Source organism: Archocentrus centrarchus, unplaced genomic scaffold (assembly GCF_007364275.1).
Source record: "Archocentrus centrarchus isolate MPI-CPG fArcCen1 unplaced genomic scaffold, fArcCen1 scaffold_63_ctg1, whole genome shotgun sequence".
In the NCBI taxonomy this organism is placed as follows: Eukaryota; Metazoa; Chordata; class Actinopteri; order Cichliformes; family Cichlidae; genus Archocentrus; species Archocentrus centrarchus.
In genome coordinates, this window is record NW_022060280.1 from 995,484 (window position 1) to 1,016,410 (window position 20,927).

At 40.8% G+C, this 20,927-nt stretch overlaps 1 protein-coding gene across 1 annotated transcript in view; it reads right to left on the reverse strand.

Moving 5' to 3' along the window:
• Window positions 1–9,619: 9,619 nt before the first annotated feature.
• The window catches only part of pias2 (protein inhibitor of activated STAT, 2), a 36,435-nt gene continuing 25,127 nt past the window's right edge, over window positions 9,620–20,927 (reverse strand). Inside the window, 3 exon segments of the mRNA XM_030725602.1 lie at window positions 9,620–13,395; window positions 16,585–16,622; window positions 16,710–16,846. Coding sequence (XP_030581462.1) covers window positions 13,174–13,395; window positions 16,585–16,622; window positions 16,710–16,846 — 397 coding nt within the window. The 3' untranslated portion in view covers window positions 9,620–13,173.

Consider the following 20,927-nt stretch of genomic DNA (forward strand, 5'->3'; position numbering starts at 1 on the left):
TAAAGACAGATTGATTATTTTTAAGATTGAAGAATTAATGATTGGAAAGACTTCTTTGAACAGTCTAGTAGGAATGGGATCTAATAAATATGTTGCTGGTTTGGAGGAAGTAACTACTGAAGTTAACTCTGAAAGATCAACTGGAGCAAAAGAGTCTAAACAAATACCAGCAGTGCTGAAAGCAGCCGAACATGAAGATAAATCTTTGAGATGGTTTTGAAAATTTTTTTCTCTAATGTCTAAAATTTTATTTGTAAAGAAATCCATGAAGTCACTACTAGTTAACGTGAAAGGAATACTCGGCTCTACAGAGCTCTGACTCTTTGTCAGCCTGGCTACAGTGCTGAAAAGAAACCTGGGGTTGTTCTTATTTTCTTCAATTAATGATGAACAGTAAGATGTCCTAGCTTTACGGAGGGCTTTTTTTTTTTTTTTTATAGAGCAACAAACTCTTTTTCCAGGATAAATGAGCATCTTCTAAGTTAGTGAGATGCTATTCCCTCTCCAGCTTTCGGGTTATCTGCATTAAGCAGTGCGTTTGTAAATTATACATGCAGTCAGGCACTTCCCTTTTTAGAGGAGCCACAGTATCCAAAGTCATACGCAGTGAGGATGTAAAACTATTGATGAGATAATCGACCTCACTGGGAGCAGAGTTTAGGTAGCTGCTCTGCACTGTGTTGGCACTGAAGAGCATAACAATGAAGGAATTAGATCCTTAAACTTAGTTACAGCACTTTCACAAAGACTTCTACTGTAATAAAACTTATTCCCCACTGCTGTGTAATCCAATAAAGTAAATATAAATGTTTCGAAGAAATGATCATACAAAGGGGGCTTTCAGGGAATACTGTTAAGTCTTCAGTTTCTATGCCATATGTCAGGACAAAATCCAGAGTATGATTAAAGTGGTGGGTGGGCTCCTTTACATTTTGCATTTGTAACACCTTACGCAGGTTTTATGTTATGTGTCAAGCAGGGTAACACAAATCAGAAAGTCTTCTCATGCAGACCAGCGGCATTACATCAGCACTGAAGAAAACCCAATGGACTATGCAACTCAACCAACAACTGCTCTCAAAAGCACCAACTGGTTTACTGTACCTTCATTTCTATCAAAACCTCAAGAAGGCTACAGTTCTCAGACAGATGTCTTTGAACTGCGTGATCCAGATATGGATCGGGAGGTTTGCCCTGAAGCAACCACCTGTACCACAATGGTTAAAAAAGGTGTACTTGGAGTTTAAAGGTTCCATAGGTTCTCCACTTGGAAGTCTTTGACTCATACGCTCTCTACACTAATATAGAAGGTAAGAAGTGTTGAAAAAACACAGGAGGTGGTAACACAGGAGATGAAGAGGCACAAGCAGTAACAGTAATCATTAGAACCACAAATTAAGGGGCTTTCAAAAAGTAGCTTTGCTGTCTTCACCAAATCTCCAAACACTTTGGAAGTTGACTCCCTTTCTGGACAAAGATGGATTATTGAGAGTCAGTGGCTGTATGTCCAGTATCACCAGAGCCACCAGTTACTCATGTTGGTTTAGATGTTTTTGGACCTTGCATGGTGACTCCGCATGCTGAAAGTAAATGATGGGCCATTATATTCAGCTGTTTGAGCACTAGAGCTGTACACATTGAGGTCATAGAGACTATTACAGCTGCAGGCTTCATCAATGGACAGACATTTCAGTACCTTCATTAGAGAGACAAATAAATCCTGCAGTGATGGCAGAAAGCTTTTGCCTCTTACTTTGAAGAACTGTTTATCTATCTGCCAAACTGGGCATCCTGTGAGGGCAGAATAACCGCACTGCACACATCCACGTTTCATTAAATCGGACATTTATTTTGTTCCTAATGCTGACTATCAGTTGTCTGTGTAACTGACTGAACTTGCATTGTTCTCATGAAAAGGTAGCTGCCTTACCACGAGTGCAATTTGAAGTAGTGTGGTCAGCCTTTAAATAATTCATTGTATTATTATTTATGCTTTTACTATAGCTTAGCACAAGAAGTTACCTAAAGCTATGTGAGGATAGTTTCAGCCAACTATATGTACTTGTACCAGCTGTTGAGCTGTTTGTTAGGCACTTCTATTTAACAGCTCATTAACACATTATTAAAGTCAATCAGCTACTCACATGGCAGCAACTCAGTGCACTTTGGCATATAGACATGGTGAAAACGACCTGCTGAAGTTCAAACTGAGAATCAGAATGCCAGACTAGCTTTCTTAGAATTTCAGAATCTGCTGATATACTGGGATTTTCCCACACATTTGTTAAGGACATAATTTATACCATATGTCAAGTTTTCCACTTATAGCTCTTTGGGAGTTACCTTGTTGATGCAAAAATACTGTTTTATGGCTGTTAAACTGTGTTCTTTGGCATTGCTGTAGATTAAAGAAATGGGAATAAATTATATGCTTTTGTGACAGGCTGATATAGCAAAGTGCTTAAAGATACTATTTAAAATAGGTTCTTTACTAATTTGTCTGTTATATGTAGACACAACGCTGGTTCATTCCTTGAGTTAGATGCCCCTTTATGCTTGAATGATTCATAGATCAATTTTAAGTGGATTGACACACAAGAAAGCATTCCTCTGAAAATGGTCAGGTACAAGGACTGTACTGAAAATGAGTGAAAAAGAAAAGACCTTCAGAAAGCCTGAAGAACTATTGCTCAAGATTACTTTAAAAAAAAAAGTTACAGGAAATTCTGGCTCCTTGGAAGCAAAATATAAAGAAATGAGGGGTGCTCAAGACTTTTACACAGCAATTTATTTATTTACTTGCTGGACTGTGGTGGCTCATCTTTGTGTGAAAATGATGTCTCATGTCTCCACCACATCAGCATCCTGTCCCAGGATAGACAGCTTGTGTAGCTGTCCTCTTCCTTGATCATCCAGGAGTTGTACTGAAAGTCTGAGGAGTACAACTGAGGAGTGTAAGCGCTTTGAGTGCTCATATCTGAGTAGAAAAGCGCTATATAAGAACCAGTCCGTTTACCATTTACCATTTACAAGGTGTCAAGGAATGAAGACAGCACATCACCAAATCAGACAAAGCACCACCCAGTTTCACATACTGCAGCCTATCAGGTAGTCAGTAATACATCGGATACTGGATGTGTTAATGACATTTCCTGTAGCTTCTCCCCCAGTAGCAGTGGCTGGATCATGTTAAATACACTTGAGAAATCTAAGATGATGATTAAGGAGATTTTCCTTAATACTGGTATCTTCTCCTGTTTCAGACTTGTAAATGTAACTCCAGATCACAGACAGCACAGGCCCTCAGAAACCTGGGGTTGATGCCATCAGGGCCAGAATCCTTGCTCTGGTGTGGTTTCCCCAGCTGTCTCTTACCCTGGCCAAAAGTCACAGCCCATCAGAGGGTTCAGCCTACTGACTGTAACCTTAAACCCACTGATCTGTTTTCTCTTTCTATTCCATATATCTTTTGTGTTGTTCTGCATGGGCTTGGCCTCCAGCTTCCTGCTGCAGTAGTCATTGCATTTCCTCAGCTTCATGCTGCACTCTTCCCAGTTCTTCCCTGTCCCCAGAACTGAATGTTTTATTCATTTTACTATGCAGTTCAGGTCACTGATCCTAGAATTGTTATTGTTTGTATTAATATTTTTATTAGGAGTAAAGGGGACAGTGAGACAGAAAACAGTGTTGCTTATACAACATAAATCACAACATAAACCACAGGTCCTCTGTGTCACAAATAAGGATGAAAAAATGTTAGCACAAGAGGTCCTGTATATCATAATGAATAAGGCCTATAGTCCATCTCCTGAAAAGTTTCTATTTTCTTATTTATAACATAAGACAAGACAAAATATGTATATATAAATATAAAAATGAAACAAAAACATACATACAATATATTCTTGTTCTCAAAGTAACACACAGTCCTTGGCTGGTAAGATAAGAATACTTCACTGATCCCAGAGAAAAATTCATATGTCTGACAGCAATCTGTGTGAGAATTGAAAAGCCTGATGGCTGTGGGTACAAATGATTTTCTGTAGGAGTTCTCCAGTACTCGTGTTTTTTCTTTCATAAAGATGAAATAAAGTGGGTGATCAGAGCTGATGGTAGGATAGTCAACAAATTGTGTTAATCCAGTTAAGTGGAAGGAGAGAGAAAAATGATGAAATCCTGAAATTATGAAGAGTGCCTCTGGATGTTTAGTCTGTTTTCACGGAGAACTTGACGTGGCACTTCGGCTGTTGCCTTGGCTAGAATGTACACAAGTATTGTTATTATATGACTGAATTTGCTTGGTACATAATATGCTGCACACCACGGCAATAACTCAATATCAGGACAATACATCTTCTCCTTGAGAGTGATATGTGCAAGATTACACCATCTCCTGTTCATAAATAAAGCCAGACCCCCAGCTTTTTTCTGGTGAAACCAGGTAAATCCACATTAGTATCTGAGATGTGTTGATTCAACCATGTTTCTGCCCTCACGGTATACTTTGTGAATCTTCACCAATATCTCCTGCTCATAAATTTTCTTGGGCAGAGAGGTGACATTTCTGCTGATGACTGTTGGCAGAAAGGGCTTATATCTCCACTCCCAAGCCTTCACCGTTTGCACTAGTACAGCAACCACAAAAGCACCTCTTTATGCCAGCTGGAATAGGGTGGTACCTTCTAGAGTTGCTCCGTTTCAATGAAAAAAGCTCTTCTCTTGAGTAAACCCTTCTCCCCACAGAAATATCTATTAGTACTTGACAAAAACAAACAATAAAAACAAAAAATCTATAGAAATACAACTTAAATAAAGTTTGAAAGCTACCAGACACTGCTGCTACCAGTTGAAGCGCATGTTCTACAGAAAAAAAGATGGCACAGTTGTGTTCAAAATAATAGCAGTCCAACATGACTAACCAGATCAATCAATATTTTTGGTAGAAATCATATTACAACATGGCAAATAATTTACCAGTAGGTGTAGCAGAGTCATAGAAAACCAACAGACCCAACATTCATGAGATGCATGCTCCTGAGTCTGTGTAATTGAATAATTAATTGAAAGGGGTGTGTTCAAAAAAATAGCAGTATAGAGTCCAATCAGTGAGGTCATTCATTCTGTGAAAAAACAGGTGTCAATCAGGTGGCCCTTATTTAAGGATGAAGCCAACACATGTTGTACATGTATTTCTCACTGAAAACCTGAGAAAAATGGGCCGTTCGAGACATTGTTCAAAAGAACAGCGTTCTTTGATTAAAACGTTGATTAGAGAGGGGAAAACATATAAAGAAGTGCAGAAAACAAAAGGCTGCTCGGCTAAAATGATCTCCAATGCTCTAAAATGGAAAGCAAAGCCAGAGAGATGCAGACAAAAACAAAAGACTATCATTCAAATGGATCGAAAAATAGCCAGGATGGGAAAGACTCAGCCAATGATCAGCTCCAGGGTGATCAGAGACAGTCTGATGTTACCTGTGAGTACTGTGACAATTAGAAGACATCTGTGTGAGGCTAATCTGCCAGCAAGAAGCCCCCATAAAATCCCACTGTTAAAAAAAAAAGGCATGTGCTGAAGAGGTGGCAATTTGCCAAAGAACACTGGCCTGCAGAGAAATGTAGAAACATTTTGTGGACTGATGAAAGTAAGATTGTTCTTTTTGGGTCCAAGGGCCCCAGACAGTTCGTCAGACGACCCCTAAACACTGAATTCAAGCCACAGTACACAGTGAAACATGGTGGTGCAAGCATCATGATATGAGGATGTTTCTCTTACTATGGTGTCGAGCTTATTTATCGCATACCAGGGATCATGGATCAGTTTGCATATATCAAAATATTGAAGAGGTCATGTTGTCTTATGCTGAAGAGGAAATGCCCTTGAAATGGATGTTTCAACAAGACAAAGACCCCAAACACACCAGTAAGCGAGCAGTATCTTGGTTCCAGACCAAAAAATTAAAGTTATGGAGTGGTCAGCCCAATCCCTGGACCTTAATCCAATAGAAAACTTGTGGTGTGACATCAAAAATGCTGTTTCTGACCCAAAACCAAGAAATGCAGAGGAATTGTGGAAAGTTGTCAAATCATCCTGGGCTGGAATACCTGTTCACAGGTGCCAGAAGTTTGTCGACTCCATGCAACACAGATGTGAAGGAGTTCTCAGAAACAGTGGTTATGGTGCTAAATATTAGTTTAGTGATTCAAAGGAATGCTAATTCCTAAAGATAAAATATTCACTTTATGCAGTTCATAAAGTGAATATTTGAGTTTATAAAGAAAAATGCAGACACTGCTATTTTTTTGAACAGCCCAACAATAATTTTTCTTAATTTCCTGTAAAGTAATTGGAAAATTAACACATTTTTCTACATGTTTTGATTTAGAATATAATGTGCAATGTCCCCAATGCCTGTAAATAAAATTTTAAATTGTAGTTGCTGTATATGGCCGTGCTCTTTAAGAAATGAATCTTTCTGAAACACAGAGATTTACAGAATTTAAACTAGGAGCCTAAGAGTGCCATGATGAGTGGTCCCCACCTCTGGCAATATCTCTAATGTCAACTTTTCTCCTCTTTTTGGGAGTAAAAGGCAAAACTGATGCAATTTTTTTTTGTCAGGGTTTGAGCTTGTGTGGGGTTTTTAGTTTTTGTGTTGCACTTTCAGGTGGCGAGCTTGGTGTTTCCCTGTGCAGTCAGAATCACACCTGTGAGACATCAGTTTATTTGTGGCTGGGTATTTAAGGACCAGTTGTGGCAGTTGTCCTCCATGGTGAAGCTCAAGCGCCTGCTATTCTCTGCCCTCTCCCTAGTTAAAGTCTCTCGTCTTTTCCCCAAAAAAATTGCTGGAGAAGTCCAGCTCGCCTCTCTGATCTGCCACCTTCCATCTCTCACTGGTTTTGAGTTCAGTCATGCTGTTGTCCAACACCAGCCTACCCACTCTCCACCAATATCCAGCAGAGCTTGGGTCTCCCCCCAAGCTCTGCTTGCTTGCACCTCCCAAGTAATGATATTACTTTCACCAACACTCACACCATCCTATCTCTACCTGGCTCTGTTTAATGATCTTCTCCATCTCTGTAGAAGCCACTCCTGCTCCCTGTGTTTGGTCAGACCTGGTTCCCTATCCCCACAAACGCATATGTAGACCAACTTGTTAGGATGCTCATGTTTTTAAAAGCAGGTCCATATGATTTACGGTTTGGATTTTATAGGCTATTTTGAAAGAGGAGTCCAAGCATATTTCATAGGCAGTGGGCTGAAAGCCACACACAGTGAGTGCCATCAATGTGGTAACTCAACGGGATCTCCTGTGATGCCAGTGACAGTTAATGAGTGACTCATTTGAATGTTATTAGGTGATTGGTTTTAATCTCCTTTCTCTCTAGCCAGACCATAATTCTTGTTCTTTTAGCTGGTAAGTAGGCTGCTTTGCTCTGTTGTAGTCTGACAAACTCAACATTCACAGCCAAATCCACAATAACTGTTCTCAGCTACATATCTTTCTGTTATTGTTGTCAAACAGAGTGACAGTGAAATATTGTTTTAAATAGTCCTTTAACAGTCCTTAAAGAGCAATAGCTGTTCAACAGAGAAATTTAAGTTGCCACTCACTCATCCATGTCTTCATGGACCTGCTTTGTGCACTGGTGTGCAGTCATGTTGAAACAGAAAGTGGCCATCCCTAAACTGTTCCCACAAAGTTTGAAGTATGAAATTGTTCAAAAATGTCTTGGTATGCTGAAGCATGCAGTCCTTTTCACAGGAACTAAGGGGCCAAACTCAATTCCTGAAAAGCAGCCCACATCATAATCACCCCTTCACCAAATTTTACACTTGGCACAGTGCAGCCAGACAAGTACTGTTCTTCTGGCAACTGCCAAACCCAGACTCTTCCATCGGATTGCCAGACAGAGAAGCATGATTCATCCCTCCAGAGAACACGTCTCCACTGCCCCAGCGTCCAGTGGCAGCGTGCTTTACACCTGTGCAGCTGCTTGGTCATGGAAACCCATTCCATGAAGTTCTCTATGCACTGTTGAGCACTGAATGAGCTAAGCTGAAGGCCACATGAACTTTGGAGGTCTGCAGCAATTGACTCTGCAGAAAGTTGGAGACCTCTGTGCCCGATGAGTTGCTGTTGTTTCTAATCATCTCCACTTTATTATAATACCACTAACAATTGACTGTCAAATATTGGGGTTTCTGTGGCTCAGAAACCAATCAGAAGGTTGGCAGTTCGATTACTGGCTGCTCTGTGCTGCGTGCCAAAGTATCCTTGGGCAAGATACTGAACCCCAAGTTGCTCTCCAACACAAGCGTTGGAGTATTAATGTGTGTGAATGTTAGACAATAAAAAACACTTAGCTTAGATTCATATGCAAGTGTTTGTATGAATGGGGTATGAATGGGTGAATGCAAACAGTTTTATACACCTGTGGCCATGGAACTGATTCGAATACACTAAATGATTTGGATGGGTGAGTGAATACTTTTGGCAATATAGTGTACACACACACACACACCCTGATCAAACATAAAATTATGACCACCTACCTAATATTTTGCTGTCCCCCTTTTGCTGACAAAACACCCTTGACCCATTGAGGAATTGCCTCTACTAGACCCCTGAAGGTGTGCTGCTGTATCTGGCACCAAGATGTTAACAACAGATCCTTTACGACCTGTAGGTTGCAAGCTGGGGGGATCCATGGATCAGACTTGCTTGTCTAGCACATCCCACAGATGCTCGACTGGACTGAAATCTGAGGAATTTCAACACCTCAAACTTGATGTTGTGCTCAAACCATTCCTGAACCGTTTTTGCTTTGGGCAAAGGAGCATTATCCTGCTGAAAGAGGCCACAGCCACCAGGGAATAGCGTTTCCATGAAAGGGTATACATGGTCTGCAGCAGTGCTTGGTAGGTAGGTGGTACAGGTCAAATGTAGCGCATTTCTACTCTACTTGAGCACTCAAAGCACTTTATTCAGCATGCCTCATTCACCCATTCACACAAGCACTTTCTTCTACACTCAAGTGCTTTCTAACATTCACACTCCAATGAACACATCGGAAAGCAACCTGGAGTTCAGTATCTTGCCTTAAGATATTTTGGCATGCAGACTGGGGCAGCCAGGAATGAAACCACCAACCTTCCAATTAGTAGATGACCTGCTCTACCTCCTGAGTTCAGCCACCCTCAAAGTAACATCCACATGGATGGCAGGACCAAAATTGTAACAACGGAACATTTCTCAAAGCAAGTGGTACAATGGTTGTGTAAGAAATGAGAAGCTACTCACTGCCAGCTGTCAGGATGACACCTCACAGGGGAAGCTTATTTTGTTTAAAAGAAAAAAAAAAAGCGTGCAGGCAAATCAAGATGAACTCTTTGCATCTCACTGAAAAGTAAAGATACTTGATGAGCATGTATTACTTTTCAATCCTGGTGAAGCTTTTAAATTTTTTTTGCATCCGAACTGATTCTTTGGAGCATTCTTAAGTGTAATTCTGCGTGAGTTTTGGGTCAACAGCTCACTCAGACTGACATACTAACACATCATTTGCTTGAATTGAGCTTTTCCAATTACTTTCAAAAATCAAAAAATGAAATGAGTACAAAACAAAACATTTAATAATAATTAAAAAAAAACAAACAAACAAACAAAAAAAAACAGCTACACATGTACCACGATACCAAATGCTGGAAATTGACAAATACAGGAAAAGACACAATAAACCTCTAGAATTTGAGGCAAACAAGAGAGAGCACTTTTTCTGTTAATGTTGTGTTTAAAGAGAAATAGACAGTACAGTATCAAGAGTATAAAAATATATATAAATAAAGAAACATGACACAGAAATCAGTGGATCCACATCACTACCATCTTGCCTACAGGGGAAGTAAAACAATCAGTGATCTCATAAAAAGGTTCTCTTTCTGCAAACGTCTTCCAATTTTGTCTATGTAAATAAAGATGTAAACATGCAGTAATTTTTTTATGGTGTTTATAGCTTTTAAGTATGCCATTCTTAAGTGTTGGTTCACCAAATTTACAAAAAATGGTTTTGAAATTTTTGTTTCTACCCAATATAGCAGTTCATGCAACTAGGCAGCAATGTTTTCTGTTCACAAAATCATCTTTGTTACTAGATGCCACGAGTAAGGCTTTCCGCTTTGTTTTGTAATTTTATGGGTTCACTCTTGACTCAGCCTTAACATGTCCACTTTCAAACACCAACATTTAGTAGCACAATAGTTGAATAAAAAAATACACTGACCTAAAAATATTATACATCCCTCTAATTTTTATATAACAATTTCAGGTACATGTGGCTATATCTGAATTTACAGCCAGTTTAAGCCCAGAAAGCTGACTGAGACCCTGAGATTGGCTGGTTAGTCTAAATTAACAGCAAGCAATCCAGATAATGTCATTATGAGACAGCAGCTGCTCTGGCTTAGAATTCTTTATGTTGTAGGCCACCAAGTGGGAGATAATGAGCTAAATTGCAGATTTTAACAATTATGAATGATGCTATCTTCATCAAAACTAAAAACAGCAGATGGCCTTTAAATGATAATTGAAAGTGAGGGACACGAAACGTTTCCAGGATGAACTAAAGTTTTACATTAATGTCAAGGAAAATAATTAATTTACACCATATTGCTCTGAACTATTCATACTTGTTACAACTGATACACAGTGAAAACATGTGAACATGTCTGACTTTAGTTTGTGAGCATGAGATGAGAAGATGAATGAGTCATTATTTGAGAGGGTTAACAACCACTGTTTATGTAGACAACCTGCATACAAAATGTAAGAGTTTTTGCAAAAGGTGTTTGTGTCACTGTCCCTTTTTTTCAGGTAACAAACCATATTATATGGGGGTATTCATGGTCACTTCTGACCATGAATACCATGAGTGAGTGTATGTGTATGCACACACACACACACACCACCTTATTAGATATATCATCTCCACTTTATATCGAATCAGCCAATCACATGACAGCAACTCACAGCGTTTAGGCATGTAGACATGGCGACCTGCTGAAATGTAGTTTCAGAATGGGTAAGAAAGGTCATTTAAGTAACTTTGAATGTAGCATGGTTTATGGAGACAGATGGGCTGGTCTCAATATTTCAAAAACTGCTGACCTACTGGGATTTTCTCACACAAACCATCTCCAGGTTTTACAGAAAATGATCCAAAAAAGAGAAAATATCAGATGAGTGAAAGTTCTCTGGGTGAAAATGCCCTGTTGATGCCAAAGGTTAGAGGAGAGTGGCCAGACGTTTTCAAGCTGAAGGGCAACAGTACCTCAAATAACCACTCGTTACAACCAATGTATGCAGAAGAGCATCTCTGAATGTACATATCAAATCTTGAAGCAAATGGGCTACAGCAGCAGAAGAGCACATCAAGTGGTGCTTCTTTCACCTAAGAACAAGACAATGAGGCTACTGTTTAGCTCACCAAAATTAGCCAAGAGATGATTGGAAAAATGTTGCCTGGTCTGATAAGTCTCAGTTTCTACTGGACATTTGGATAGCAGGTTTCAGAATTTGTCTGAAACAACATGAAAGCGATCCTGCCTTGTATCGATGGTTCAGGCTGCTGCTGGTGTAATGGTGTGGCACACTTTGGGCCCCAAATGAGAATAGTTTAAATGCCACAGCCAACCTGAAAATTGTTGTTGACCATGTCTAGCCTTTGATTATGACACTGACCAATGTTAATATCAATTCCACTGCAGCCATGACAGTGAGCACAGTAGCAGTGCAGTGGAACAAATTCACTCACAAGAAATGTGGGCCTCAATTACATCTGTGCTTTTTCTGCTAAGACAAGGCAACAAGTCTTCTGTATAAACTGTCTGTGAGGTAAACTATGAAACTTGAATATATAGGGAGTAGTGAAAGCGTGACATGTCGCATTGGACATAGTCTAGGTCTGTATGTAACACGTAGCCCTGAGATTAACATCCACCTGAACACGTCATTCTCTGAAAATAAGTAAATGAGCAGATTGTGACCAATTCCTTTAAGTATACTTCTCTATTAAAAAAAACTCCTTGCAATTAATTAAATTACACTGAACATACACAAAAGAAACTGGAGTTGGGAGGCAGAGCAGCCTTGTGGTACAGACCAGCTGGAATCTACACTTACAAGTCTATTTAACACCTGTTAAATTATTATTGCTATGATTCGTTGACTGTATAGTAAAACAAAGGAACAATTTATGTTGGTATGACATAAAAGATGACCTGAAACAAAGCCCAACACAGAATACACAGCCAGCAGATACACCAAGAACTAGAAACAGCTCCATCCACTGTGGATGTGGTAGAACAACCACTCAGTGATCCATCCACAAGTTTTTTGTTTGTTTTTTTTCACAGATGAGAGGCTTCTTACGTCCAACCGTCTGTTTACTTGGAGAATGGTTAGTCCAGGTTCTTTTCCCATCCAAGCTGATTCCATCCCACACTAATGAGGCACACAGTTCAGGTCAATGAGAATAAACTGCGGTCAGATTTGCATGTATGGTAAGCAAACAAATTGGTATAAATGAAGAGTTTTTTGTTCTAAATAGTTATAGTACTCTGGGGGGAAAAAGTATCACAGGCATTTATCTTTCTGCCAGGACAAACTTTACAGAGCTGAGGCTGGGAGGTTTATTTATTTTGTTCTTTTAATATACAACTATATATGGATGGCCACAAGACTATTCGTCACCATGATGGTATGATTTAAAAAAATTAAAGTTAAAAAAAAAAAAAAAGTAAAACTAAAAATGAAATTTTTAGTCTTAGTCTGAAATGGTTTTCATTAAGTATAATAGCAAACATGACCATTTCTCACACCAGAAGTCTAGAGAACTAAAAGGTTTGCTGGCATGTTTAGGAAACCCTTATGTCTTCAGTTAATATGGTCCATGGGCATCAAGAAATTTATCATCCTAACATTAGCACTGTTAAAAACCGAGAATATGCCAGGATACCATCATGGCCTCAACATGGAGTAAATGTGCAGTTCATCAAAGTGCTCATGTATACCAGTTTGGTGCTTCTGTGTAAAACTCAACATTTCATTTACATGTATCCCACATTAAAAAGAGAATCAAAAACAGGCCTGAACAGGTCCAGTATGGTGTGGCTCAATCTAGTGAAATGATATCTGATATGCCACTGTCAGTCCCTCCTCCTGTGCTCCCCCCTCCTCCTGTGATGACCCTAGTCTCGTGGATGGAGTTGGCAGCATGGCTGCTGGTGTCATAGTGGCTGCTGGAGGAGGAGACCAAAGCTGAGCTGGTGGTGGCTGCAGCTGCAGTTTGCATGTTGCTTGTCAGGTTGTCCAAGAAGATCTGAGGCCGGTAATGCTGAGAAGAGAAACAAATTGGTCAACATCATTCCCACTGAAAAGTCTGAACTCTTTAGTAGGAATTAGCACAACACAACTTTTCCAGTTCAGTGTGTAACAGACTTCTTGACATTAAACTTGTGCACTGAATCTATACTGCTCAAAAAATTAGAGCGAACACTCAATCACTTAAGTATAATACAAAGCCAGTTAAACTTCAGGGACAGCAATCTGTCTGAGATATGAGATTAACAGGAAGAAAACAAGAAAAATGCATATGGCACATTGGCAGAATACGGGCTCTTCTTCAAATTCTTCTTGCTGGTTCCTTTAGGGGTTACCACAGTGCATAATCGGCCTCTATCTCACCCTATTCCTTGCTTCTCTAACTTTGTCTCTAAAGCATTCAACCTGAGCTGTCTCTCATCTCTCACTACAATCTTGTAAAACTCTGTTTTTGTCATATGTTGTTCTTATCACATGTTTTTTAACATGTTTCCTTAGATCATAAATTTTTAAATCATGTTTGTGGTGGCATATCTCACAAACGCACAGCTTAAAGCAGATAACCCGTAAGCTGGAGAGGAAATGGCATCTCATTTAGAACATGCTTATTTAGCTTAGAAAAAGAGTTTGTTGCTCTATAAAAATGCCCTCCATAAAGCCAGGACATCTTATTATTCAGCAGTGACTGAAAAAAATGGCAACAACCCCAGGTTTCTTTTCCACACTGTAACCAGGCTGACAAAGAGTCAACGTTGAGCTCTGTTGAGCTGAGTATTCCTTTAACTTTAACTAGTAATAACTTCATGAATTTCTTCACAAATGAGAAAAAACTATTCATAACTTCACGTTGCTGCTGGTATTTGTTCAGACTCTCTCGCTCCAGTTGATCTTTCGGAGTTAACTTCAATAGTTACTTCCTCCAAACCAGCAACACGTTTATTAGATCCCATTCCTACTAGACTGCTTCAATCTCACATATGATCAATCTGTCTTTATTAGTTGGCTATGTACCACAGGCTTAAACCATTACTTAAAAAGCCATCACTGATCCAGCTGTCTTAGTTAATTATAGGCCAATCTCCAACCTTCCTTTTCTCTCAAAGATTCCTGAAAGAGTAGCTGTAAAACAGCTAACTGATCATCTGCAGAGGAACGGTTTATTTGAAGAGTTTCAGTCAGGTTTCAGAATTCATCACAGTACAGAAACAGCATTAGTGAAGGTTACAAAGGATCTTCTTACAGCCTCTGACAGTGGACTCATCTCTGTGCTTGTCCTGTTGGACCTCAGTGCAGCTTTTGATACTGTTGACCATAACATTTTATTACAGAGAAACAAAACAAGATCATGGCGAGTCGTGCCGAGTCGAGTCGACCCGCAGTGAGTAGGTACTAATGGAAACGCGGCAATAGTACCATATTACCCCAATAGAGCACTTCGCTCTCAGACTGCTGGCTTACTTGGGGTTCCTAGAATACTTAAGAGTAGAATGGGAGGCAGAGCCTTCAGCTTTCAGGCCCCTCTTCTGTGGAACCAGCTTCTAATTTGGATTTGGGAGACAGACACCCTCTCTATTTTTAAGATTAGGCTTTGATCAAGCTTATAGTTTGGGTTGGATCAGGTGACCCTGAACCATCCCTTAGTTATGCTGCTATAGGCCTAGGCTACTGGAGGGTTCACTGATGCACACTTGATGCACTGAGTGTTTCATTTCATTCACCCTTTTTTATACTCTGCTTATACTTCACTCTGCATTGAATCACTAGTTATTATTAATTATTATGTCTCTCTTCCACAGTGTGTCTTTTGTCCTGTCTCTCTCTCCCCTCAGCCCCAACTGATTTCAGCAGATGACTGCCCCTCCCTGAGCCTGGTTCTGTCAGAGGTTTCTTCCTGTTAAAAGGGAGTTTTTCCTTCTCACTGTCACCAAGTGCTGCTCATAGGGGGTCGTTTTGACTGTTGGGTTTTCTCTGTATTATTGTAGGGTCTTTACTTACAACATAAAGCGTCTTGAGGCGACTGTTGTTGTTGAATTGAATCTTTGTATTTTTATAAGCTGACTTACTACACTGCAAAACAAATGTACCCTTGGGTACAAATAAAGTTACTTTAACTTGAACTCTCTCTTCACTGTTGCTACTATCCTGCCACACCAGACACTTAAATCCACCCTCTCCACCCTGCCTATCTTCTTCAGTCTGTTGCTTTGGCTTGTTCCTAGACATCTCCATACCTGCACAAGTAAGTCATCTGGACCATGTGCCTTTCCACTCTTCATCCTCTTCATAGCTGCCTTTACTTCCTCTACAAATGCTCTGTACTTTTTGATTTACCCATCCTCATCTCTTTCATTTTCTTCATTCATCACTGTCTCAGATCTCAGCACACTGTCTTAACTCAGTGGTATATTTCCATCTCTATCCTTAAACACCCTAACCTGCTGCACATCCCTTCCAGTTCGTTTAGCTCCTTCTGTCTAGCTAATCGATACAAGTCCTTTTCATTTTCCTTAGTATCCAGCCTCACATTCAACTCACTACAAGCCTTTTCTTTTGTATTTGCTAACTCTATCTTTACCTTACGCATAGCCTTCCAGTACTGCAATCAACTTTTTTCATCTCCCCGACTATCCCACTTTATCTTTGCCAACCTCTTCATTTGAATACTTTCCTATACTTCCAAATGTTGGCTACTATGTTTGCATTTTGAGCCATATACTATTCCAAACATTAGATTTGCTTCAGTTATATAGTAGCTGTGTTTATGGAGCATACAGTTTCCAAGCCAATGCCAAGACCAATAAAAGTTGCGTTACATTGTGTTTCATCCATTAGTAGACTACATTATTCTAATTATTTACCAACTCACGGTTACGTTTACTCAGCAGCCTCAGTAGAAGGCATCCAAACATTTGTATTCTGGAAGAAATGCATAACCCATTTTGCCAAAAATGTATCAGTTTTGAGTCAAGTGAGAGTGTCTATGTACAAAGCACCTAATACCTGCTGCAAAATTACCTTACAATATTACCTATTTTTGGAACATTTGCCACTCATCATTTCAGTATCCACACTAGCTGAAAGCAATTTGAACAAACAGAAAAGTCTACATGTCAGAAGCATTATGAGACTATTTTGCCATGCTGCCATATCAGGTTTAGACTGCATAGTGTAGCTTTAAACAGAGGGAGAAAAACAAACATACCTGTGAATCGGCTTGAATTAAGGAAAACAGATCCAGACCTAAAAATATAACACAGAAAAATCTGATTTTTAACAGCATTAATGAGTGCACATAGATTAACACTCGCTGATTGTGAGCTAACTCACTCTGCATGTCTGTGGGGATGGTGGCCAAGGCAGAAGGATGGAAGGGGACTGCATAGTCGGCAAGTGTAGAGTTCAGATATGATGGGTCAAGGGCCTGGACATTTGGCACTCGAACAGTGGGCTGGTAGGTCAACACTCTGAGTAAAAACATCAAAAAAATGGCATGGATGGCATTTACACTGGATTAACACACAAATGCATGCACTCACACACACACATCACTCTCCTTCTCCAGGGGCACATCTACTTTCCACTTACATGTCCCTATTTTCTCCTGCTTAAATATAAAACCTTACAGTCTAGAAAATGTAAAGCATACGGATAAAACTTTAGCCAGTCTGACCAGGAATTATGCACTGCAAGATAGAAAAGCAGATGTGCAGGTCATGTCTGATACTGGGAGAGCCTAATTTTTCATTTGTTTGATGGTATGATGCTCGTTCAGTCCTATATTTTTTCTGTCAGCTTACAATGTAATATTTTTGATTTATATCAATTTCTTTAAACTTTCATATTGTGGAAAACAATCATTTCTGTATATTTTGCATAGGAGAGGCCAGACTTTCACCTACTACAATTTTTAAAGTGCTCTCCAGCATTTATGAAGGTCTTTCAAAGTTGTTCTTTGGACATTGGTTGCTTTTAAATTCATTTTCAATCCAGTCCTTGTACCTGAAGAGGAATTGTTTGTTTTTTGTTTTGTTGTTTATTGGTTAAGCCACTTAACAGTGAACTAGTAATTACTCCAAACCTGCACTTAACAATGAGTAATGAATACAAAATGGAAATTTTGATAAGTATAGAGGTCAGGAGAGAGTTACAACAGTGAGCATCTACAGCCCTTTTTAAAACATAGTAGAGGCTCTGTCTTGGATTGGGGCTGCATTTCAACCAGATCTCAACATTGGTCAAACAGTGGGATCAACTTGACAGAAAACAGAACAAAAGGCAGCCAATATCCAAAGATGAGCTTTGAATGTCCTTCAAGAAGCCTGGAGAACTATTCCTAAAAACTACTTACCCCTCTGGGTCTGGGGTATTTATTGGCTGTTTTCGACTACTTTTGATTTTACCTTTCCATTTCACCTTAAAAAATGTTTACCTTGCCTTATTTGGTATCATTCTTTTCAGCACAACCTCATGTGTGTGACTGTACAGTTAGTCATTAGCAGTACAGTTAAATAATTGTCAGCAATAACCATCAAGTTAAAGCAGCTTATTTGGTGTGCACATAGGACCTTACCACTCATGGTTCCTTTGTCCACATTACAAGCAGGGGATCTCATTACAGTCAAGAATCGACCAAGAACCCGTTGAGGACCAGCCGGCCATTTTAAGTGGCTGTATCTGTAACAGGGCACTAATAACATTCATCTGGAACTGAATGAATCTATGGAAGTCAACACAAGAGGCCAACTCCAGGGCAATTGGACAAGTCACCATCAAATGTAGAATATACCAAGGTGATGCACTGTCCTCACTGCTGTTCTGCATAGGCCTCAACCCCCTAAGCCAGCTCATTCCAAAGAGTAGATACGGATACAGATTCAGGAGTGAAATGACCATCAGCCGCATCCTGTAAATGGATGATCATTTTGTAAGCCAAGACTGAATGAGACATCAACTTACTGATCCACCTCACCATAATCTACAGTGAGGGCATCGGGATGTCATTCAGACTGGATAAGTGTGGCCAAATGGTGCTAGAGAGAGAGAGGAAAGGTGATCTAGACTGACGGGGTGGACATTGCAGTGACATACAGAACAGCTACAAGTACCCGGGTAACCTACAGGTCAACAGGAACCACAATCAAGACCCAAGAAGGTCAGTCACATTCAAAGTGAGCTCAACAGCAGAAATAAAATCCAACACATTTGCCCTAGCAGTAATCAGATACCCAGCTGAAATAATAAGGTGGCCACAGGAGGAGACAGATGCTACTGATGTCAAGATGCAAAAACCCTTCACAATACACAGAGGTCTCCACCCAGAGTCCAGCACCCTGAGACTCTACAAGCAATGAAAAGAGGGAAGAGAAATCATACACAAGGGGAAGCAGAGCAACCACTGATACATGAGGAAGATGGCTCACCAAGATGAGCTGCTCCAAGAAAGAGTGCCTCAGGCAGCTGAAGACAGTGGTTGTGAGGAATAGGAGTAGAACTATTATGGAAGACCAAGCCCCTGCACAAGGCTCTGATCATGGCAGCACAAGACCAGGCCCTAACAACAAGATCTGCAGAGGTAAGAGTCTACTACAGCCGACACTTCACTGACTTCTGTGGTCATGAAGTCATTTGAGCGTCTGGTGCTGTCCCACCTCAAGTCCCTCACAGCCCCCCTTCTGGACCCCCTGCAGTTTGCCTACAGAGCCAACAGGTCTGTGGACGACGCCATCAACCTGACTCTGCACTTCATCCTACAGCATCTGGACTCCCAGGGAACCTACGCCAGGATCCTGTTTGTGGACTTCAGCTCTGCTTCAACACCATCATCCCTGATCTCCTCCAAGACAAGCTGTCCCAGATGAACGTGCCAGATCCCATCTGCAGGTGGATCATTGACTTCCTGATGAACAGGAAGCAGCACGTGAGGCTGGGGAAGAATGTCTCGGACTCCCGGACCATCAGCACTGGCACTCCTCAGGGCTGTGTCCTCTCTCCTCTGCTCTTCTCCCTGTATACCAACTGCTGCACCTCTGACCACCAGTCTGTCAAGCTTATTAAGTTTGCAGACGACATGACTCTCATCGGACTCATCTCAGATGGGGACGAGTCGGCCTACAGGATGGAGGTCAAACGTCTGGTGTCCTGGTGCAGCCACAATAACCTGGTACTGAACGCCCAGAAGACAGTGGAGATTATAGTGGACTTTAGGAAGCACACAGCCCCTCTACCCTCCATCATCCTGACTGACACCCCCATCACCACAGTGGACTCTTTTCGCTTCCTGGGAACTACCATCACCCAGGACCTCAAGTGGGAGCCCACCATCACCTCTGTTGTCAAAAAGGCCCAGCAGAGGATGTACTTCCTGCGGCAGTTGAAGAAATTCAACTTGCCAGCAAGGACCATGGTGCAGTTCTATACTGCCATCATTGAGTCCATCCTCACCTCCTCCATCACTGTGTGGTACGCTGGAGCCACCACTAGGGACAAACAGAGACTACAGCGCGTTGTGCACTCTGCTGAGAAGGTGATTGGCTGTAACCTCCCATCTCTCCAGGACCTGTACACCTCCAGGACACTGGGGCGTGCAGGTCGGATCACAGCCGACCACTCTCACCCTGGGCACAGACTTTTTGACCCTCTCCCCTCAGGCAGGAGGCTACGGTCCATTTGGACCAGAACCTCCCGCCATAAGAACAGTTTCTTCCCCTCTGCTGTTGGACTCATGAACAATTACCCTAAGACTGTTACCACCACCCTCCACAAACGCTGATGACCCTATGTCTATGCACCTGTCTGATTGCACTGATGTACATATTAGTGGAATATAGTTTACATTCTTTTATCTTTTAATTAGTCTCTGCACTGTATATTTTGTAATTTTGTAATATTGTGCTATAGTTATAGCTCTAATATCTCTGTATATTTGCAATTTGTATACTTGTATATTGTCTTATAGTTTTTATACTTATTTGTTTTTTTCTGTAAGCACGAAGTACCGCAGCAATTTCCTAATGCTGTGAACCTGTTCACCCATATGGCAATAAAACCTTCTGATTCTGATTCTGATTCTGATTCTGACAGGACTCAAGTTGCAGACTGTGCAAAAGTGCCCTGCAGACTATCCAACATGCAGGGTGTAAGATGCAAGCTTGTACTGCACGCATTGAAAAGGCATAACCAAGTGGTTGTACAATGCAAATAAACTAGAAGTGCCCAAGTCCTGATGGGCGACGCCAAAGATGGTTGATAACAACTGAGTGAAGGTCCTGTAGGACTTTTGAGTTCCAGACAGATAAGTAGCTACTGGCCAACCAACCAGATACAGCGGTGGATGGTAAGGAGCAGAAGACTGCAGTTCTGATAGATGTGGCAATCTTAGCGGACAGCAGCATCAGGAAGAAGGAGCACAGGAACACAGAGAAGTACCAGGGCCGAAGAAACAAATGGAGCAGATGTGGAAGGCAAAATCCAAAGTGGTCCCAGTGGTAATAGGAGGATTAGGAGCTGTGATTAGTCACACAACCACACACACTTAACTGATAAACA